Source organism: Lactuca saligna, chromosome 1 (genome assembly GCF_052625555.1).
Source record: "Lactuca saligna cultivar CGN05327 chromosome 1, ASM5262555v1, whole genome shotgun sequence".
In the NCBI taxonomy this organism is placed as follows: domain Eukaryota; kingdom Viridiplantae; phylum Streptophyta; class Magnoliopsida; order Asterales; family Asteraceae; genus Lactuca; species Lactuca saligna.
Genome location: NC_136417.1, coordinates 79,480,976 through 79,503,693, shown reverse-complemented (window position 1 = coordinate 79,503,693; position 22,718 = coordinate 79,480,976). Strand labels below are relative to the sequence as shown.

Sequence of the window (22,718 nt, the reverse complement as noted above, 5' to 3'; positions counted from 1 at the left end):
AGTATAAAAAAATTTCAATAATAGAAAATGAAAAGAATCCTTGAATCATGTAAAAAGTTATAAGTCTCTAAGATGCAAAAATTAAAACATTTGTAAATTAAATATATAATATAGCTATCACCCACGAAAGTACACATATTTAGCATCATCTTTGAACTTATCTTTTCCAACAACCATTCCAACCAAACTAATACACTCCATGGAATTGGCACAAAGAAATATATTAGCTTTATTAGTCGCATTCATGAGTGTAGATTTCAGGTAAGGATGAACGAATACAATTTCCTTAAATTTATCAAATATTAGTCACAATCACAAATCTACACTAAACACTCTGGAAGGCTATGTAAGTCAAAGTGAGAAACCTAAAAACCTAGAACTATTGAATCAAATCAGGGTTACATTCTAGCTTTGGTATGAAATCGTAGTAATTAGGGTTACCTTTGATTCCAAATTGGAGAAATTACATTTACCTTCATCTTTTTCTATAAAGGCAATCTTCATTGGATCCATTCTCTCTAGCTCTCTTCTTCTCCAATTAGCCCCTAGGAGTAGCACTTCTTCTTCTGATTCCAGTCCCTATGACTATGCCCTTTCAGAATAAGACATAAAGATCAATTTTATGAAGATGATGAAGATGAACAATAAGACATAGGGATCAATTTCAGTCCACTGTCCCTTTACTTTCGAATTTGTGAAGATGAAGAAGCAAACAAAGAAAAAATGGCAAGGACAAGGAAAAAGGAGTAGCACAAACTGTAGCACCATACATAATCATCGACGACATCCAAAATTTTCGAGGGTTCTTAGACAAATCTGAGGGGTAGCACGGGCTACCCCTGGTAACTAGCTAGTTCCACCACAACTAATCGTAATGTTAGGCCATTTCTCTAGGTTAACATAGTACCTAGATCCGACCAAAGAAATAACATGGTATTTAATCTTTATGTTAGGTCAATCCTATAGCATGACATAGTACCTAGTAGTTTGATGGCCAAAACCTCTCGAATAAGCATCATTTCTTATTGTTACTCTACTTAATTCAGACGGATAACTATAGAATGTTATGCCTTCATTCAGCTCGAATAATGGTTTTATTACCACTCTGCTAGTTTGGATTTATGAAAATATCCAATTAAATTAAATATTAATTATAATTATAAACATTGATACTCTAATTACGTCATAAGTACATAGTTATATAGGTTAAAATTGTAAGATATCCAATTTAACCTATATTAGGTATAAAAGTTCACCCACAGTCATTCTACACTATAAATAAGAATACCATCCTTTTCGTAAAAATACACTCCTATGATATGAATTCAATACTAGTGTATAGAATAATTGAGGATTAAGGAAACCCTAGTACCTACGGATAATAGTATACAATTTTCAAATCAAGGAATCAAAACACTTATACAACATAACAAACTTATATAAAAAAAGTATTTTCAAAGTATAATAGTCAAAACTGTGAACTCACCAACATTACATTGACATTTTCAAAATTACATGTATTCATAGGAAACCAAAATATGGAAGATTGCACTCCCAAATGTAGTGGTTGATCGAAGAAGTCACCGAATACTTATTATCATTATAGTTATGCCTACCTATCAAGGCACATTTTGTATTAGAATTTCTAGTAATTTATAAGTATGTTATGATGTAGTATTTGTATCCATAATGGAAATGCTATTTAAGTTATATACCATTTTGTACTATTCAATTTATGTCTAATATTTGTGATCCAACCTTCTAACGTCGCACAGCTCGGCATTTCTGCCGCCGGCCGAGGGTGTGTCATCGTGTGCCACAAGGACCTACAAACAACGACCAAATTTTCTTCGAAAAACACGACATAGACTTTCATTTTTATGAAAAAGGTTGTATATATATGTTTTACAAATATAGTTATAAAAACATGGTCTCATGAATATTGCATGCATCTAATAATTCATGTACCTTTTGGAAAAATTATATCATTTGTATACAATTCTTTAGGTGTCAAATAAAAATTCATTTTATTAACCGTTATCCACGATCAATTATAAACTAATATCTTATTTTTAGAATTTAGCACTAGAGCGCTATAAGAATCGATTATAGTCTTTTAATAGAACTTCATTTTATAGTTAAGATATGAAGTTTTGGATGAGTTTCAAAATTGTAATTTTAAATCTCAATTTTAAAGGTTTTGAAACACTTTATTAAAAAACTCATTTATAAACATCTTATGATATCTTTTGAATATTTATTTATCAAACTCCAAGTGATGTTAAATTATGATAAAATGTTATTTAACATGTAAAAACCATTTTCATATATAAAACCTAAAATTTAACAACATAAAATTTAAACATCACAAGCATGCATCAAAAGTGTGTAAACCAAACCACTTTCTAGTAATAAATATTGTGAGCTAACACAAAAATTATTAAGTCATTCCTAAGAACTTAAGTTATACTTCAAAAAGCCTTTAACCTTCCACTTGACATGACAACTATTACTTGCAAAAAGAACTTCAAAGCACCATGTGTTATAAAAGATTCTGTGTTTGTGAGATGCACATTAGGGGAGGGTGAAATATCAAGTCTTAATGTCATTCGTTAGGTGTGTTTCATGTGAGTCTTGGTGAGAGTTCTATTTATGTAGGGTAGATGGCTTGAGTGAGTTTGATTTGTTTTTAGCGTCTTGAAATATGTTTATAGGATATTTCCACACTATAGGACATTTATACAACAAACTAAATATTAAGATAAGAAAAATAGAACTTTTAAATTTCATATAATATAATTCAAACCTTTACAATTGTTAGAAATGCTTCAAAATCATGATTAAAAGGATCAAAATTTGATTTTATTCGAAAAATGAAAAATTTCATGCATGTGCTTACAAACATTGAATATTACGTTTATATCATTGTAAAGTTTATATATATATATATATATATATATATATATATATATATATATATATATATATATATATATATATATATATATATATATATATATATATATATATATATCCTTCTTAACCTTTTAAACTCACATATCCAATCTTGTAATTTAATGATGTATAAATCAATTTAATACCCTAAAATATATTTAAAAATCAAAATAAAGAATGATTGTACTAAAATACACTTTTCCATATTATTTGTTAATAGAGCTAAATTGAATCCAATTAAGATTAAACCGAATTAAATAAAGAGAAACATCATGTAATTTACAAAAAACCTTCAAGATCTCGAACACGTCAAAATCCAAATAATCAATAGTTACAATATGCAATTTAAGCCTCATTAAACAATTGAAAGTTGAAACCTTACAAATAACCGTGATGCACATTAATTAATATACCTACTTCAATAGCTTTGCGATACATACATAAATAACCGGCAACTTCGAAACTTTAATAGGATTTTATATTTAAATTAGTTATATATCAGAAAGTATTTTTGACATATCGAATTCTCATATACAACGCATACTATTCATTGCCGGTAATGAAATCGCATGTTTGAGGCCAAAGATGAAATTTATTCACGCAGCATATAGTGTATTTTGGTTCGAGAGTTAATTTTGCACCTCATTAACAATTTTTAGCAAAAAGTAATAGTATTTAATTTGGGATATAATTTACAAAGAGTATTTTCGTAGATATATATATAGGTATTAAATTAATTTATATCATAAAAATTATAAGAGAGGATATAAATGTGAGTTTAATAGGTTAAAAAGGATATATAGGTAATTATGAACTTTTGAAAGATATATATAATATTTAATTTTTATAAGGATGGGTATGAAATTTGCCCTTGGAAGGAACATGGTCTCCACTGTATGGGGCATAATTTCGAAATGCATGTAGAGAGAAATGTAGAGAAACCTTTTGAAATTGAGCATGGGATATGAAAATAACTAAACCCGCAACAATGTAGGTCTCGAACTCCTATCGTAGTTCAATTTTGAAGTAGGTGATTATCATGATATGTTAAAAAAATGGTAAATTTGTTATATGGATTTACAAAAGTGATAATTTTGGGGAAGATCCTTCACATATATTATAATTTATGGGTTTTACCAATGGAATTTCAACTAATCTAAATACCTCTGTATTTTCTTTCTATTGTGTAATTGTTTGAGATGCTTTTCAGACGTAGCGAGAAATTTTAGCCACAAATTTTATCGTCGGTAAAACACAACAGATTACCAACCAAATATCTTGTGACGGATTACCGACGAAATATATACAACAATGGGTTTCCTGTGGATTTTTCTAGTATAAGATCTAATGTTTACATTTCATAAAAAATCCAAAAGTATTTATATATTGAAAACTAGAGAAAGCTTAAATATACATCAAATCCTTACTTTAAAACCATTAAACATAACGTAAAAAGTTTAATATTAGAAAAACATTAAATCCATATATTTCAAATACAATATTTGACAGTAAGAAATCTCTTTTATATGTAGTTGGTTCTTATTACGTATGTGATGTAATCCATAGTCGAAGATGATGTTTTTGAAATACAATTTAAATGATAAAAGAGGTAGCTAGTATAACCTTGTATTTTCCCATATCTGGTATCTTATTAATGAGGAATGTTTATATATACAAAACACAAAGGAAAAGGGTCACAATAGAATGGGCCAAATAAACTAGAAGTACAATACATAACTAGATAAATACAATAGGTCCGTTAATATCCCCCATAGTTGAAACGAGAGGATTATCTGTAGTGTTTAAGCTAGACCGAAAATCTAGAAACATTGGAGATGGGAGAATCTTGGTAACAATGTCAACATATTGAAATGAAGAAGGCACACGAAGAACCCAAATGTGCCCAGTAGCAACCTTGTCACAAACAAAATGAAGATCAATCTCAATAAGCTTAGTCTGTTGATGTTGATTCGTATTAGATGGCATGAAATCAACACTATCATTATCACAATAAACAATAGGGGCTCGATCAGGTGAGCAGTGCAACTCTAAAAGAAGATTCTGGATCCCACAAACAACCCCAATCCTCATCAGAATAGACAATAAGCTCACGAGAGGGAGAGCTATAAAACTATAATCCATGAGTAGTAGTATCCTATACATAATGTAAAATGCACTTGAGAGCAGTGAAGTGAGGCTCTCTAGGGTCATGCATATATTAACAGATCTGTCGAACGACATAAGAAAGATCAGGTCGGTTAAAAGCAACATACCGAAGAGCACCAACAAGGCTACGATATAAATTCAGATCATCAACTGGTGAACCCGAGCCATCAAGTTTCGTGGAAAGATCAGCATGAGTACGTGTAGATTTGCAATCAAGCATGGATGGATGTTCAAGAATATCAATGGCATATTTGTGTAGAAACAAAAATAAGCCATCAGCAGATCGAGTAGCAGAGATACCTAAAAAATAATGCAAATTACACAGATCATTCATGGAAAACTCGGTATTGAGAGTGGATATGATGTGAGTAATTAACTCTGATAAAGATCCTGTAAGAATGATATCATCTACATATAAAAAAAGATAGGAAAAATTAGGGCCTTGTCTATAAATACACAAAGATGAGTCGCTCTTGCTGTGAACAAAACCAAGGTGATAGATAAACGAAGCAAAACAATGAAGCCAAGCGTGTGGTGCCTGTTTGAGCCCATATAAAGATTTATGTAATAAACATACATGATTCGGTCTGGAAAAGTCCCAAAAACCCGGTAGTTGATGCATGTAAGCAGTCTCCAGAAGATGCCTGTGAAGAAAAGCATTCTTGATATCAAGTTGTCGAATATGCCTTTGTTATGAGTGACAGAAATGATGAGAACAATACGAATGGTGGTTGGTTTAACCACAATGCTAAAAGTATCATCACAATCAAAACCAAGACGTTCGTTTAGACTGTTTGCAACAACGCGCGCTTTGTAGCAAGCTAGGGATTCCTTAGATCGTAAGGAGTTTCACAAAACCTCTCTCTGCGAAGTTGTGACCATTTAATAAAGTTGTGTTTTTCATGGTCAGTTGCTAAAAACACCCCCTCCTTTTGGTCATATGATGAGTTTTCTCATTAATAAAAGAATTATATACAGATTACATCCCTATAGTTGGATCCAAATTGTTTTTAGAAATTACATTTCATGGTTGACTAAACTTCAAATGACAGGGCTAAACTTTGCATTAAAACATTTGATGGTTAAAACGTTAGCTTCAAATCTTGAACTTGTTCGTTTTAATGAAGATTTGAACTTAAATTTAGCTTTAGATATTTATTGGGTCAATTAAAATTCACATAAAAAGTGAAGTTTAGCTTTTAACAAGTTGATTAAATTTCTAATTACAAACCATAAATATCTAATAACACCTAAACTTTAGCTTAAAGTTTTTGAAGGGCTGGTTAAATTTGTTCTAAAAAACTACCATTTAAGCATCGAGTTGATAACTTAGTTTAGTAATTAGACTGCATTTAGGTTGCAATCCTATGTGTTTCTTTATTGGCAGTGGCAGTAGATATTCATTGTGGAGTCAAAGTGGTAAGATAGGAGAAATAAGGTGCACCCTAGGTAATGGAGTCTTTTAGTGTAGAAGGATGCAACTGGTAGATTCTTAAAAAATTGAAAGAGTGAGCAAGATAGAGCATTGAGAATGTAAGGGGTGAAAATAGGCTTACAACTATATTTGATACAAGTAGAATCAACAATTATTATCTCTCGACCTTCTGAACCCATATCCTCCTTACAATTTCAACTTAATTCTATCACCTAATCCAAGCACGTTACCCTGTATATACACATTTAGTCACAAGAATTTTGCATATATGATATAAACATATGAACGGATCAAATTATATGGTTCATTTTGACATAGAAATAATAATGAAAAAAAACTAAATTTGAAACAAAGGCTATTTATGTGAAACCAAGAATACAAAACCATAATTACTGGAGAAAAGTCCAATACATCTAACCATGTGAAACCTTTAGCAAATATATAGAATAAATAAATAAAACCATAACAACTACCAGTTTTCTTCTTAAATACATTTAAATACATCTAACCTTCTGAAACCTTTAGCAAATATATAAAATAAATAAATAAAACCATAAAACCTACCAGTTTTCTTCATAGTAGCGTTCGATTTAAATTATTGGTGGATCATAATTGATGAAAAACAGTGATCATCAAAAGTTAAGTACATATACAAAAGCATAAAAACACCAAATCTCCTTTCATACTCCATTTGAAATTAGTAAAAACAAGGAGCACAATAAAACAATCTTTCCTCATATGAAGTGCATCACAACAAAACAATCTTTCCTCTTACTCCCCCATCAATCCGTCTACCCACTCAGACAATTAGAATTCAAACCTCAAATATAAACTCTTAATTATATCCAACACAAGAGCGAGAATGAAGGCGGATGAGGTACTAATAAGCACAAAGGGCATTATCGGAACTTCACTTGGTAATTTTGAGCCGAAAAATTAGCGTTTGGGAGGGGCTTAGCAATTGTCACGTGGCAAAAGAATACTTATTTATTAGGATGGAAGAAGAAGATACAAAGGAAAATGGCCACAATAAAATGGGCCATATAAACTAGAAATACAATACATATCTAGAAAAATACAGTAGGTTCTTTAACAGGTAGTAATAGAAGAGAGCCAATGGGTATGGAAGTGGGGCTCCAAAAAAACCCTTACTAATTGTAACAACAGCAATGACATCTCATTAAATGAGCTAAATAAATAATTACTTTGGCTGCATTGCATTTGTTACACTGGTCATTTCCACATACGAGCACCGAAAAAGCTTTTTTTTTTCTCGTGTACAATCATCAATTTGCGTGGTAACGAATACTAAATTGATGCCTGATCAAGGAATAAGCTGATAATCACAATCGTACTTATTTTCAAAAAGAGTTTGACACAAAAATTACCAAATAAATGGAACACAAGATAACGATCTTTTTCAAAACTTAAACTAAATGACTACGTATTTCATACATTGGCTATGCAAATTGAGATTTACTTTGGTATATATACCTTCTCCTGAAAAAGTGAAATATTTGTAGAATTCATTAAATTTGCGAGAAACACTATTATAGAAAAAAGGAAAATTAAAATTTCGCAAATAAGCAGTGAGAGTCAAAAATTCTGCTAAATGTGAAATTATATATTTAATAAATACTTTCATTGGAAAACACAACTTCTAGTTTTACAGTATCTAACTTTAAAATAATTTGTTTTTAAACATTTGCGCTATACTGCTACGTCATCATCATGTAATGAAATTCAATATAATCGACAAAAGAGTTGAAAGTTAATTAGTGATTTAGTTATCTGGAAAATAATGTAACTCCGGATATTTTTCTATAAACCAAATATTTTGAGTATTGATTTGAAGCCGGTTTTTAACGAATCAATTACAGTATATATTTTATTTACTTTTAACTACTAACTAGGAAAGAGGCACCGATGCTACGCATGGGTCAAAATTTTTGGTTTTTAATTGCATTGTTTATTAGACAACATACAGTTCAAACACACAAATTGGATTATTTATTTAAAAACACAAACATATTTGTATAATATAATCTGCGGCTGTTCATCAGTTTATCGACATGAATGATAAAATCGGTAGAAAAGTATTCTTGTTTATGCAACGATAAAAAGAAGGATTGAGACTTACATCATCCTCATCATCTGATTCCAAAAGCTGATGTGTCTTTCTAAGGTTGAGACCAAAAGCAATTTAGATAAATGTTGCAAGAAACTACCTGTCCATCTCCCTTTGACTTTGTAGTTTGCTTTAAGCTCTCTTTCCTTACAGCCTCAGGAAGCTCTTCAGAAGTTTCACTAGCCATAGCAGTATATAAACACAAACTAATTTATAGACAAAAAAAGACAGAATTGCCCCTGTCCCATACCTAGGTGGGTTTGTAAACAACAACACAATAAATATTTCTATGGAACTTCGGTTTGACCAATTTTCCGAGCAAAGCTTTGGATACTCTAGATAACACCGATGCCCTGTAAAGTCACAGTCAAAAAAATAAAAACCAAACAATCATGAACTTGGATAAGCAATGAAAGAAATGTTCCATTTACTCTTTTTTAAATAATTTATTACTTTTTCTAATGACAAAGTTTGAAATGTAAATAGTGTTTGTAATGACAACTTTTGTAATATTTGACTGGCTTTTCCATATAATAAATCATAAAATTTGATTGTTAGCATACTTATATCTACTTTTGTACTTTCATATAATTTAGGGACCATTGTAGTCGTAGTTAGATTCATTAACCATGTTTATCATCAAACGATTCATTAAATCTAACATTGAGAGATTTTATATCAACAAATTTTAACAAAGGGTAGATTTCTACTTGGATCAAAAATGTTGTTTGGATCATAAGTTTAGGAACTTGGCTCCAAAAATCCCACTTCTGCTTTGAAGTCCAAACCCATGGTGCTCATCTTCCCAATATTAACTGCACTGAGTTTGAAGATATGCTTACCAACAACATCCAATCCAATTAATTCGTGCTTGAACTGCCTAATATGCCCTTCTGCTGCTTCATCCGCATTAAATGTTTCACAGTCAAAAGAAATTGCAATCTGCCTCTTCTCTTGCTCTTTAGCAATCAAACCAACCACATCCTTCTCCTATTTGTCAAGGAATGATTTTTTTTTTGTAACATCCCGACTCTCAGGTAATATATTTAATAAATTTATATTCATGTTGTCATAGCGACTCGACGAGTTGGAGGCCCCAACTCGACGAGTAGAGTGCTAAATGGCCGTGTGACTCTTGAAGTCTACTCGACGAGTAGGATCCGAGTTTAAAAACCCTAGATTTTAGGGTTTGTGCCCTATTTAAAGGACCTTAAGCCTTCATTTTTGCCTCCCTCATCACCTTATCACGTCCAAACAGAAACCCTAGTGAGTTAACCGATATTTTGAGTGTGTAAAGCCAAAAGTGCTCATTTCCTTGAAAAAGCTTGAAGAGTGAAGAACTTGGAACAGGAAAGAGCCTTTAGATCCAGCTTTCATACAGTTGTAGCATCTATTTGGAGGTAAAAAGTCCTTACCTCGACTCACCATTTCTTAGATCTTTTCTTATGTGAGTTATGGACATTTTGGTGCAAAAATAAGGACCATTCTCACGTTAAGCATGTCTAGAGGATGTGGTTGCAGATTTGGACTCCTCTAGACCCTTTTACGCATAAAGTCTCAAGCTTTATGGAGCTTGATCCTTCTTCTTGGCCTAAACCCCTTTTTGGGTATAGTTTTGAGTGTTCTAGCCTTGTGAGGCCTTGCATGTATGTAAAGCTAGCAACGTTACGTGGTAACTCCATGCTAGGAGGTTAGATCTGGAGTTTGGAGCATTGAAATCGACTGACTTGAGAAATAACTAGAAAACTCAAGGGGTTTAGTCAACATGTAATGTTGACTTGAGTGTTGACTTTCGTTGAATTATAGGGTTTGGACAATTGTGGAGTTTGGAGACCATAGAGGGGTAAAATGGTCTTTTCACACTTTTTAGATTCGGTAGACGAATTAGCTTAACATCTCGGAGTAGTTACTAAAAATTATTAATTAGAGATGATTGTGATACATGTAGGCGGAGTTTAGTGATACCGTTGCGAACGAGATATTCTTGTTTGTGACAACCTGATATTTCGAGGCAATGAATTAACATCAGTCAAATATAGGTAAAAATTAAAACTTTCCTAAAATCTTATTTGGGTTAAATAAAGCAGTAGGAATCGTATCAAGGTTTTTGTACGTATAAAGAACCCTAGAATCCGAGTTATAACGAAGAAGTTATGACCAACCGAAGATTTTCGGCAAAACCAGCAACACTGATAGATGTAAAACGTGAAGTTTCAATACAATAATTTTTAGCCTTATATATCTAAATTAAAGTTTTAGATATCATCAAACCGTAGCCGTACATAAAAAGAACGTCCAAATCTGACTTCGTATGAGGAAGTTGTGATTTTTCTAAGTTACAAATATAACAGTAGACAACTATATACTCGAAATAGAGATCGAGAGACTTTTAGCTGACACAATATAAATGAGAATCGAAGGGCTCAACAATACTAGCGCAACGGTAAAAAGTCTGACGAAAACGGACGTCGGATGAAGAAGTTATGGAATTTTAACGGACTTTTCCTATCCCGGCCTGTTAAAAATATAATATTAAAAATAATTCAAAACTAGCCGACGGAGTCTAAACGAAAGCTGTAGACCGTAGTCTCACCTTCGCGTGGATATAAAGAACGTCGAAAACGGAGTTCGTATGAGAAAGGTATGAATTTTTGAAGTTTGTTAATTAATTTAAATATAAATTAAATTAAAGCCCGGTATTATCCGAAGAAGGAGTCACCGGTCCGATCCCTCGTACGCCCAGCGTACCGACGTACGCCCTGCGTACCCGGCTGCTAGGCTCCGGTTCGGCCACGTTGCCCCAATGCTGTAACGCCCGGGTTTTCAGGGCTAAGCATTTTTGTCAATGTAATAGTCTAGGTCAACTATTGTAACTCTTTTTGAAGTAATAAATATGAAATATTTGAGTATTATTTGAATTATGTGTGATTGTGTGTTTATTGTTTAATTATAAATGTATAATTAATAAAAAATAAAAATGAGCGTCAAAATTAAAGTGTGAGATAATCCCGATATCTCTACATAAAGTTGTAGAATATGTCTCAAGGTTTCCGTACATATAAAGAACGCCGAAATCCGAGCTATAACGAAGAAGTTATGGCCCGCCGAAGTTTTACGGCAAAACCGGCACGACACCGGGAAACGTAAATAGTGAATTTACGATAGATGACTTTTTAGCCTTAGAAATATAAACAAAAGTCGTAGATTATGTTAACCTAAGAACATCGATAAAAAGAACGCCCAAATCTGACTTCGTATGAAGAAGTTACGATTTTTCGAAGTTTCGGACTAGCAGTGTACAGCCCGAAATTCAAATGTTTGATCGAGCGGTTTTTAGCCCACACGACCTAAACAAGAATCGAAGATCTCGTTAAGAGTAGCGTAACGAGAAAAAGATGGGCGAAAACGGATGTCGGATGAAGAAGTTATGAGGATTTAACAGACCAATCCTATCCCGACCCGTTGATAAAATAAAATTTAAAATCGAGTCAAAATTAGCCAACGAAGTCTAAACGAAAGTTGTAGAGTATGTTCCCACCTTCGCGTGGATATAAAGAACGTCAAAAACGGAGCTCGTATGCGAAAGTTACGAATTTTTGAAGTTAGGACTCGAAAATGCGAAACCTGTTGCGAAGATGATGACGTGGCCGCTTCTGAGCCGTTGCTTGCTGACCAAGGCTTCGCTCCGGATCGCGCCACGACAACTCGCATTACGCCCCGCGTACGAGGTCCGGTACGCCCCGTGTACCTTCGGCCTTATCCGTCCGAGTCCGAGTGCGAGCCAGCTGTTGCGAGCTGGCAGCCACCTCCGAGCTACGCCCCGCGTAGCGCTGCTGGACGCGCCGCGTATCCGAGGCCCTCGCGCCTATAAAAGGGGGCCGAAGGTGCCCTCATTTTTCACACCATTTCTCATTCTCTCTCTAGTTTCTTTCTCTCTCTAAGGTTCCAAACCACCCCTAAGCCCTAGTTAAACCCCTAGAACCCTAAGGAAGCCCCGAGGCTCCCAGAGTCCCGAGAAAGAGGAGTTTTTCGGTTTCGAAACGCTGCTCTAATTAAGTCCCGGTTTTCGATAAAATTCGCTGTAAGTATGCTATGCTTACGCAATTTTTAATATAGCTTTCAAATAATTATAGGAATGTTATTAGGTCCTTAAAATAATTATTTGGGCTATTATTATGAGTTATATTGAGCGTTATTAACACTTAATAATACTCAGACTAATTAATTTGTCGCGGTTATCATTAAACTAAACCCTAGTGGTATCGATACTAGGTTTTATCGAAGGAATATCGTTTTGAGAGTATCGAAGCGCTGTCCGAGTGCTGAGTCACCACCTACTCAAGTGAGTGCATAGTTACTTCCAACTTACATATATATATGAAGTATTTTATATAAATTACGTGCTATGTGTGCATATTATCTGAATACTTGCTATCTATGCTAGATGAACGTTGTTATACATGTTTTCAATGATTTAAACTGTATATGTATTTTATATCTACGAAAATGTTGGGGTAAAACATGGGTAGATGTAATAGGTGATGTGTGATAAAATGATGAGAGGCCTCGTTGTTGTTGTTGTTGATCCAGTCATCTAGCGGAGTATAGATGACGACCACAGACTCTTCTAGACAGTCCAGTGGAGCACTAGCAGGCTCGCAACCTGTAGGTGTTGTGAACGATGTGTTCACCGGTGTACTCCATCCCCCACATGGTTGCCTATTAGGACATTTATTGCTGAGGAATCCCCTTAGCAGTAGTGTCCATCCCGATGATGATCCTTAGGCTAGGTCCCTTATGATAGGTGTTTAGGGACATAAAGTGAGGATAACGGGAATGGGTAATCGGGTTATTGTTGATTGATGAAATTAATAAACTTATTTATTATGGGTTGAAAACCCTATGTGCTCACCAGGCTCCCAAGCCTGACCCACTCAGTTTTATGTATTACAGGTAGTGGCGCATGAGCATAGGTGTGATGTTTTGGACGAGGGATTACGGATATAGGCCTGTAGATATGAAATAATGTAGTAAGGCTTATATTGTACTGCTTATACTTTTGATCTGTACGAACATGACATCCCGAGTCTTTTAATGAAATACATTTCTATGGAAATGCTTTTGATAAATCTTTATCATATTATTGTTTTGGGACAAATTCCGCAATCCTTTTATTAAAAGATAACTTTGATTTTGAAATAAAGTATAAACAAAACCGGTCTTTTCTGGCCGTGATTTTGGGGATGTCACAGTTGGTATCAGAGCATTAGTTTAAGCGAACTAGGAATTTGTAGGATTTCTAGACGTAAACTTAGAATGCTAAGCGATGATTGTGAGGTGTGAGCACTAGCTTATTTTAGGAATTGTGCCTAAAATGCTTTTATGTGCTAAATGCTTTATGCATGATATGCTGTTATTTTGTTCGGATCTATGGTCTGTTGCCGACCGGATCTGGAAACCTTATGTGTTTAGGATTCTAAACGTACGACTACGCTATTAGAACTAGCATGTAAACGTTTCGGAGTGATAAGGACGATTTAAAACGTCTCTCCTAAATAAAGATCTAAATCCACCTTATTCGGTGTATAGATCAAGATGGTAAGGACCCGTAGCGGAAACGTAAACGCAAATGGGAACGGACACCAACCCCCCGTGATCGAGCAAATACCAGTTGTGGAAGCCACTGCCGGACCAATAACGATGGCCGGAGTGCAAGCGATGATCCAGGCAATGTTGGATCGTCAAATGGAGGAAACCAGGCGTTTGCTCTAGCAAAATCGAGAGGAAGCGACTATTTAGATCGAACAGCCCGAGTTGAACGAAGGGCAGACTGAAGAAGGAAACTACAGTGGGACTATTGGTCAAGCCAACCCACCGATAGTTAGGCAAAACCACCAGGATGGAGGAAATGATGGACGTGGATGCAAATACAAGGATTTCATGGCATCCAAGCGACCGAGTCTATCCGGAAGCCCGACGCCGGTGGAAGTCATGAACTGGATCTCTGAGATGGAGACAATGTTTGAGAGTTGCGAGTGTAGCAATAGGCAGAAGACTGCTCTTGCAGTTCCTCAATTGAAATCTGGAGTACTAAGCTGGTGGAAGCTATTAGCTGATTCAATGCCCAAAGGTGAAGCAAGCAAAATGTCGTGGGAGGATTTTCTGGTACAGTTGAAGATGCAATACTGCTCTGAGCAGGATCTTCTGGAGATCAGCAACGAATTCCAGAATCTAAAGAAGGGAAGAATGAGCGTTACTGAATACGCTGCAAGCTTTACTGAGAAAATGAAGCTTGTTCCACACCTCGTCCCAACTGAACTCTCCAAGGTTAACAAATTTGCCCTCGGATTACCAGCGGACTTCGGTCCAATGGTCAAGCAAACTACCACTCTAAAAGCTGCCATCTGGGCTGCTAAGAATGTGGAGACCCAGATACAAGAAAAGGGTCTGGAGAGAGCGGAAGTGGGAGAGAAACGGAATTTTGACGGATCCTCGAGGTCCGGTAAGAAAGGTAGATTCTCGAAGTCTAGTTCGAGAGGAGGAGGATCAGAAGCAAAGTGGTGTGACAAGTGCAAGAAGAAGCACTCTGGGAAGTGTGATGGAGGGGTCACTTGTTACAAATGCGGAAAGCCTGGGCACTATGCCAACGAATGCACCCTCAACCAGAAGGCCTGTTATGGGTGTAATGAAGAAGGGCACATTTTGAAGGACTGCCCGAAGAAGAAGGAGGCAGGAAGACCCAACATACCACCGAAGCCGAAGGCGAGAGCCTTCCAGATGACGCCCGAGGCTGCAAAGGAGGCAGCAGACGTCGCTTCAGATACCTTTCTTGTAAATGGTTTGCCTGCAAATATACTGTTTGATTCCGGAGCCAACTACTCCTTTGTGTCGCATAAATTTAGTGCGAAATTAGCATTACCTGTAGAAAAACTTGATAACGCCCTAATTGTAGAAGTTGCCAGTGGCAAATTCGTACCTGTTAGTAATCGTATTAGGAACATCGTCATTGACCTAAACGGAAACGAATTCCATGAGGAACTATTACCCATAGAGTTAAACGGTTTCGACATCGTTTTGGGTATGGATTGGCTTAGCGCCAATGATGCCGAGATATTATGCCGAAAGAAGATAGTTAGGATAAACCCACCCGGAAAGGAATCATTTATGGTGTACGGGGACAAACACAGAGTGAGTTCTGGAATCATCTCCTTGATTAAAGCCAGGAAATGTTTGTCCAAGGGATGTGCATCGTACTTGGCATTTGTAATTGATGCTAAGAAAGAAAAGAAAGAGGTGCAGAATATACCGGTTGTGTGCAATTATCCGGAAGTCTTTCCAGAAGATCTTCCCGGATTACCACCTGATAGGCAAGTAGAATTTCGTATAGACTTATTACCAGGAACAACACCGATAGCAAAGGCACCTTACCGATTAGCACCGACGGAGATGAAGGAGCTCATGATGCAACTTCAGGAGCTGTTGGACAGCGGTTTCATTCGACCTAGTTCATCACCCTGGGGAGCTCCGGTGTTATTCGTGAAGAAGAAGGACAGAAGCATGAGGATGTGCATAGACTACCGAGAGCTGAATAAGGCAACGGTGAAGAACAAGTATCCATTGCCGAGGATTGATGACCTATTCGATCAGCTGCAAGGTTCAAGCTACTTCTCAAAGATCGATCTTAGGTCAGGATATCATCAGCTGAAGGTGAGAGAGCAGGATATTGAGAAGACTGCATTCAGAACAAGATATGGACACTACGAGTTCTTGGTTATGTCATTCGGACTAACCAATGCTCCCGCAGCATTCATGGATTTGATGAACAGGGTCTGTAAACCATTCCTCGATAAATCCGTGATAGTGTTTATCGACGACATTCTCATCTACTCGAAAAGCCAAGAGGAGCACGGCAAGCATCTACGAGAAGTATTGGAGGTGTTAAAGAAGGAGAAGCTTTTTGCAAAGTTCTCCAAATGCGACTTTTGGATACGGGAAGTCCAATTCTTGGGTCATGTTGTTAACCAGGAAGGAATAATGGTTAACCCTGCCAAGATCAAGGCTGTAATGAAGTGGGAACGTCCGAAGAGTCCCACGGAGATTCGAAGCTTTCTAGGATTAGCCGGATATTATCGATGGTTTATCCAAGGTTTTTCTTCGATAGCTGCTCTATTAACAGCTTTGACCCATAAAGGAGCTACGTATACATGGAGTGAGAAACACGATGAGGCGTTCGAGAAGCTAAAGAAGAAGTTATGTGAAGCACCGATACTTTCTCTACCCGATGGAGTCGAAGATTTCGCAGTTTATAGTGATGCATCTGGAGTCGGGTTGGGTTGTGTTCTGACCCAAAGAGAAAAAGTGATAGCATACGCATCTCGACAATTGAAAGAGCACGAAAAGAACTACCCCACTCATGATCTGGAGTTGGCAGTAGTAGTATTTGCCTTAAAGATATGGAGGCATTACCTCTACGGCACGAAGTGCAAGCTCTTCACTGATCATAAGAGTCTCCAATATCTCTTTAATCAGAAGGAGTTGAACATGAGGCAACGACGCTGGCTAGAACTTCTCAAGGACTACGACTGTGAGATACTTTACCACCCAGGTAAAGCAAATATTGTTGTTGATGCTCTCAGTCGGAAAGTCAATCTTGAAAGAAAAAGGCCAAGAGCGTTAAGAATTGAAGTCGTCTCGACGATTGTGGAAAGTATCAGGAAAGCTCAAGAAGAAGCCTTAGAAAAGAATGACCGAAAGGAAGAACGTTTAGGAAAAACGTTAGTGTTCGGTACGAACAGTCGAGGACTGAAGGTATTCCAAGATCGAATTTGGGTACCTAAGACGGGAGGAATAAGAGATCTTCTAATGGAAGAAGCACACAAGACCATGTACTCGATTCATCCCGGTAGCACTAAAATGTATAGGGACCTAAAACCCTACTACTGGTGGCCGATGATGAAGCTCAATGTTGCGAAGTATGTGGCTGAGTGCGTAACATGTGCGAGGGTTAAGGCACAACATCAGAAACCATATGGGAGTTTAGAACCTTTACCTGTACCCATGGGTAAATGGGAAGACATCACCATGGATTTTGTGACTAAACTACCCAGAACGAAGAACGGACACGACATGATTTGGGTAGTCGTGGATCATTTCACAAAGAGTGCACACTTCATAGCAGCCAACGAGAAGTGGTCTATGGATAAGCTCGTAAATTCTTACGTGAAGGAAATTGTAAGACTTCACGGTGTCCCTCTTACGATTGTGTCAGATCGTGATAGTCGTTTCACGTCGAGGTTTTGGAGGAGTCTACAAGAGGAGTTGGGTACAAAGTTGTGTTTGAGTACTGCTTACCATCCGCAAACTGATGGTTAGAGCGAAAGAACGATTCAGACGTTGGAAGATATGCTGAGAGCATGTACCCTCGAATTCCAAGGGAATTGGGACGAACACTTACCTCTAGTAGAATTTTCCTACAACAATAGTTTTCACTCGAGCATCAAGATGGCACCTTATCAAGCCTTGTATGGACAGAAGTGTCATACGCCGTCTTGTTGGCTTGAAGCCGGAGAGAAGCAGTTTATGGGCCCCGATATGGTCCATGAGATTGCTGAGAAATTGAAGGTGATTAGGGAAAGAATGTTAGCAGCTCAGGATCGTTAGAAGAGCTATGCTGACAAGAAAAGACGACCGATAACCTTCGAAGTTGGGGATTCCGTTTTGCTTAAAGTCTCACCGTGGAAGGGACTTATACGATTTGGGAAACGAGGAAAGTTGAGTCCAAGGTTTATTGGACCGTTCAAAGTTCTTCAGAGGATTGGGAACCAAGCTTACAAGCTGGAATTGCCCGAAGAACTCAATGGTATTCATAACAGCTTCTATGTGTGTTATTTGAGAAAATCCATGGGAGATGTTCCCGACATAATTCCAATCTCAGAGTTAAGGATGGATGAGAATAAAAGGCTGATCGAAGAGCCCGAGGCAATTGTTGACCGTAAGACTAAGAAGTTACGACGCAAGATGGTCGACTTAGTGCTAGTCCAATGGAGACATTCGAATGGGGCGAATCTCACTTGGGAAACAGAGGATGACATGATGAGTCGTTATCCACATCTGTTTGTTGATGCATGATTCCGGGACAGAATCATCCTAAGGGGGAGAGAATTGTAACGCCCGGGTTTTCAGGGCTAAGCATTTTTGACAATGTAATAGTCTAGGTCAACTATTGTAACTCTTTTTGAAGTAATAAATATGAAATATTTGAGTATTATGTGTGATTGTGTGTTTATTGTTTAATTATAAATGTATAATTAATAAAGAATAAAAATGAGCGTCAAAATTAAAGTGTGAGATAATCCCGATATCTCTATATAAAGTTGTAGAATATGCCTCAAGGTTTCCGTACATATAAAGAACGCCGAAATCCGAGCTATAACGAAGAAGTTATGGCCCGCCGAAGTTTTACGGCAAAACCGGCACGGCACCGGGACACGTAAATAGTGAATTTATGATAGAAGACTTTTTAGCCTTAGAAATATAAACAAAAGTCGTAGATTATGTTAACCTAAGAACATCGATAAAAAGAACGCCCAAATCTGACTTCGTATGAAGAAGTTACGATTTTTCGAAGTTTCGGACTAGCAGTGTACAGCCCGAAATTCAAATGTTTGATCGAGCGGTTTTTAGCCCACACGACCTAAACGAGAATCAAAGATCTCGTTAAGAGTAGCGTAACAAGAAAAAGATGGACGAAAACGGATGTCGGATGAAGAAGTTATGAGGATTTAACAGACCAATCCTATCCCGACCCGTTGATAAAATAAAATTTAAAATCGAGTCAAAATTAGCCAACGAAGTCTAAACGAAAGTTGTAGAGTATGTTCCCACCTTCGCGTGGATATAAAGAACGTCAAAAACGGAGCTCGTATGCGAAAGTTACGAATTTTTGAAGTTAGGACTCGAAAATGCGAAAGCTGTTGCGAAGATGATGACGTGGCCGCTTCTGAGCCGTTGCTTGCTGACAAAGGCTTCGCTCCGGATCATGCCACGACGACTCGCATTACGCCCCGCGTACGAGGTCCGGTACGCCCCGCGTACCTTCGGCCTTATCCGTCCGAGTCCGAGTGCGAGCCAGCTGTTGCGAGCTGGCAGCCACCTCCGAGCTACGCCCCGCGTAGCGCTGCTGGACGCGCCGCGTATCCGAGGCCCTCGCGCCTATAAAAGGGGGCCGAAGGTGCCCTCATTTTTCACACCATTTCTTATTCTCTCTCTAGTTTCTTTCTCTCTCTAAGGTTCCAAACCACCCCTAAGCCCTAGTTAAACCCCTAGCACCCTAAGGAAGCCCCGAGGCTCCCAGAGTCCCGAGAAAAAGGAGTTTTTCGGTTTCGAAACGCTGCTCTAATTAAGTCCCGGTTTTCGATAAAATTCGCTGTAAGTATGCTACGCTTACGCAATTTTTAATATAGCTTTCAAATAATTATAGGAATGTTATTAGGTCCTTAAAATAATTATTTGGGCTATTATTATGAGTTATATTGAGCGTTATTAACACTTAATAATATTCAAACTAATTAATTTGTCGCGGTTATCATTAAACTAAACCCTAGTGGTATCGATACTAGGTTTTATCGAAGGAATATCGTTTTGAGAGTATCGAAGCGCTGTCCGAGTGCTGAGTCACCACCTACTCAAGTGAGTGCATAGTTACTTCCAACTTACACATAGATATGAAGTATTTTATATAAATTACGTGCTATGTGTGCACATTATCTGAATACTTGCTATCTATGCTAGATGAACGTTGTTATACATGTTTTCAATGATTTAAACTGTATATGTATTTTATATCTACGAAAATGTTGGGGTAAAACATGGGTAGATGTAATAGGTGATGTGTGATAAAATGATGAGAGGCCTCGATGTTGTTTTTGTTGATCCAGTCATCTAGCAGAGTATAGATGACGACCACGGACTCTTCTAGACAGTCCAGTGGAACACTAGCAGGCTCGCAACCTGTAGGTGTTGTGAACGATGTGTTCACCGGTGTACTCCATCCCCCACATGGTTGCCTATTAGGACATTTATTGCTGAGGAATCCCCTTAGCAGTAGTGTCCATCCCGATGATGATCCTTAGGCTAGGTCCCTTATGATAGGTGTTTAGGGACGTAAAGTGAGGATAACGGGAACGGGTAATCGGGTTATTGTTGATTGATGAAATTAATAAACTTATTTATTGTGGGTTGAAAACCCTATGTGCTCACCAGGCTCCCAAGCCTGACCCACTCAGTTTTATGTATTACAGGTAGTGGCGCATGAGCATAGGTGTGATGTTTTGGACGAGGGATTACGGATATAGGCCTGTAGACATGAAATAATGTAGTAAGGCTTATATTGTACTGTTTATACTTTTGATCTGTACGAACATGACATCCCGAGTCTTTTAATGAAATACATTTCTATGGAAATGCTTTTGATAAATCTTTATCATATTATTGTTTTGGGACAAATTCCGCAATCCTTTTATTAAAAGATAACTCTGATTTTGAAATAAAGTATAAACAAAACCGGTCTTTTCATGCTGTGATTTTGGGGATGTCACAAATGCTCCGACCAGGATGCGGTCAGCGATGACGTCCCGTACGCGCCGCGTACGGGAGTACGCCCCTATATAAAGGGTGCGAGGGTGCCGGCCAAAGTTGCTAATTTCCTTCCTTTCGCACGCCGAAGCTCTGCGTTTCAACCCTCAGAATCATCCCAAAGGCGCGGTTTTCATATCCAAGGTGGGAAGAAAGTTTTACACTCCCGAGATTTCCCGAGAATCTCGAGAGATCCGCTTTCTCGAGTAGAAGTTCTGCTCGGTTTTTCATTGCGCTTTCTTCAATCAATCAAGTGAGTTCATACCCCTATAAACTACACTTTTAAATGTTTTATAAATACTTTTATATGCTTTTAAAGGGGGGGGGGGGGAATACAAGTAAACGCACGACTAAAATCGTGTGAGACATCGATCTTTTGCTATACTTTTCATACTATTATTTTAACTATCTTATGAAGTTATTATCATGCAAAACACCTTACAACACAACTTACCCTCTTGCGATACAATATGTTTTATAAATAGAAATATGTTTTATTTATACGTTTGCATACTACATCATATCAAGGGTAACAATTTCAACTATAACATGATGCTTTTACAAGAAAACTTAACTCATCATCACGTCTTTGTAACACAGTAGAAAAAGGAAATCATTTCATACAAACAATTTTTCATCATATTACTCGTGAACTCGTTGCTAGCAATCATGTGGTGTCGTATGGCTTTGTTTGTACCAAACGAAAGTCCCAACCTATAACCAAAGTTTCTTAGAGGGAGAGCGTGTGACAAGTGTGTATAGATGTATACGGGGCTGACAACTCCGCACCCTGACTGTTAGCTACAGTCCGTCATTAGGGGTGACAAATGTCAACATCGGTACCGCATCTAGTATGGTTATGAGGAACTCACAACTCGCGGAAACAATGACTCAAGCACGTAGTAGTACATAACTCAATCATACTTAGGGGAGGTAATAACTATATTTTAGGGTATTATCAGCATAATCAAAAACTCATGATAAACACTTCCACAACTAGTTTTACTTAACAATAAAACTATACATCTTCTTTTTAGCATGTCATAATTGCTTACAGGTTACGGTCTTGGTCATTTGAGACTGCATTTCACATTTAGGAACATATAGGATTTTCCTTGTTCATAAACATTCATTTTGTACAACAACGATTTACAACATCATTCTTTTGAGCATGTAATAGTTGCTTACAGCTTACGGTCTTGGTCATTTGAGACTGCATTTCACATCATTTCACTTTTAGGAAAATAAGGGATTTTTCCTGGTTTAAATACATACAATTTATACAACAAATATTATCATGCGTTTCATACTTTTATAAGAAAATACCGGATTTTCTTGGGAAAACACACACACACTTTTGAATGGCATACATTTCCTCAAAACTCTACTTATGAACTCACC

General features: G+C 37.0%; 1 protein-coding gene across 1 annotated transcript in view; it reads right to left on the bottom strand.

Annotated features, from left to right (window-relative positions):
• Window positions 1-4,660: 4,660 nt before the first annotated feature.
• LOC145008980 (uncharacterized) overlaps window positions 4,661-22,718 on the bottom strand; it is a 58,895-nt gene continuing 40,837 nt past the window's right edge. The window contains exons 2-8 of the mRNA XM_078967629.1: window positions 9,527-9,674; window positions 8,935-9,037; window positions 8,785-8,890; window positions 8,697-8,732; window positions 5,699-5,765; window positions 5,229-5,421; window positions 4,661-5,110 (exon numbers count right to left, since the gene is read on the bottom strand). Of these exons, the coding sequence (XP_078823755.1) occupies window positions 4,693-5,110; window positions 5,229-5,421; window positions 5,699-5,765; window positions 8,697-8,732; window positions 8,785-8,890; window positions 8,935-9,037; window positions 9,527-9,674 (1,071 nt within the window). The 3' untranslated portion in view covers window positions 4,661-4,692. The remainder of the gene's footprint in view (window positions 5,111-5,228; window positions 5,422-5,698; window positions 5,766-8,696; window positions 8,733-8,784; window positions 8,891-8,934; window positions 9,038-9,526; window positions 9,675-22,718) is intronic.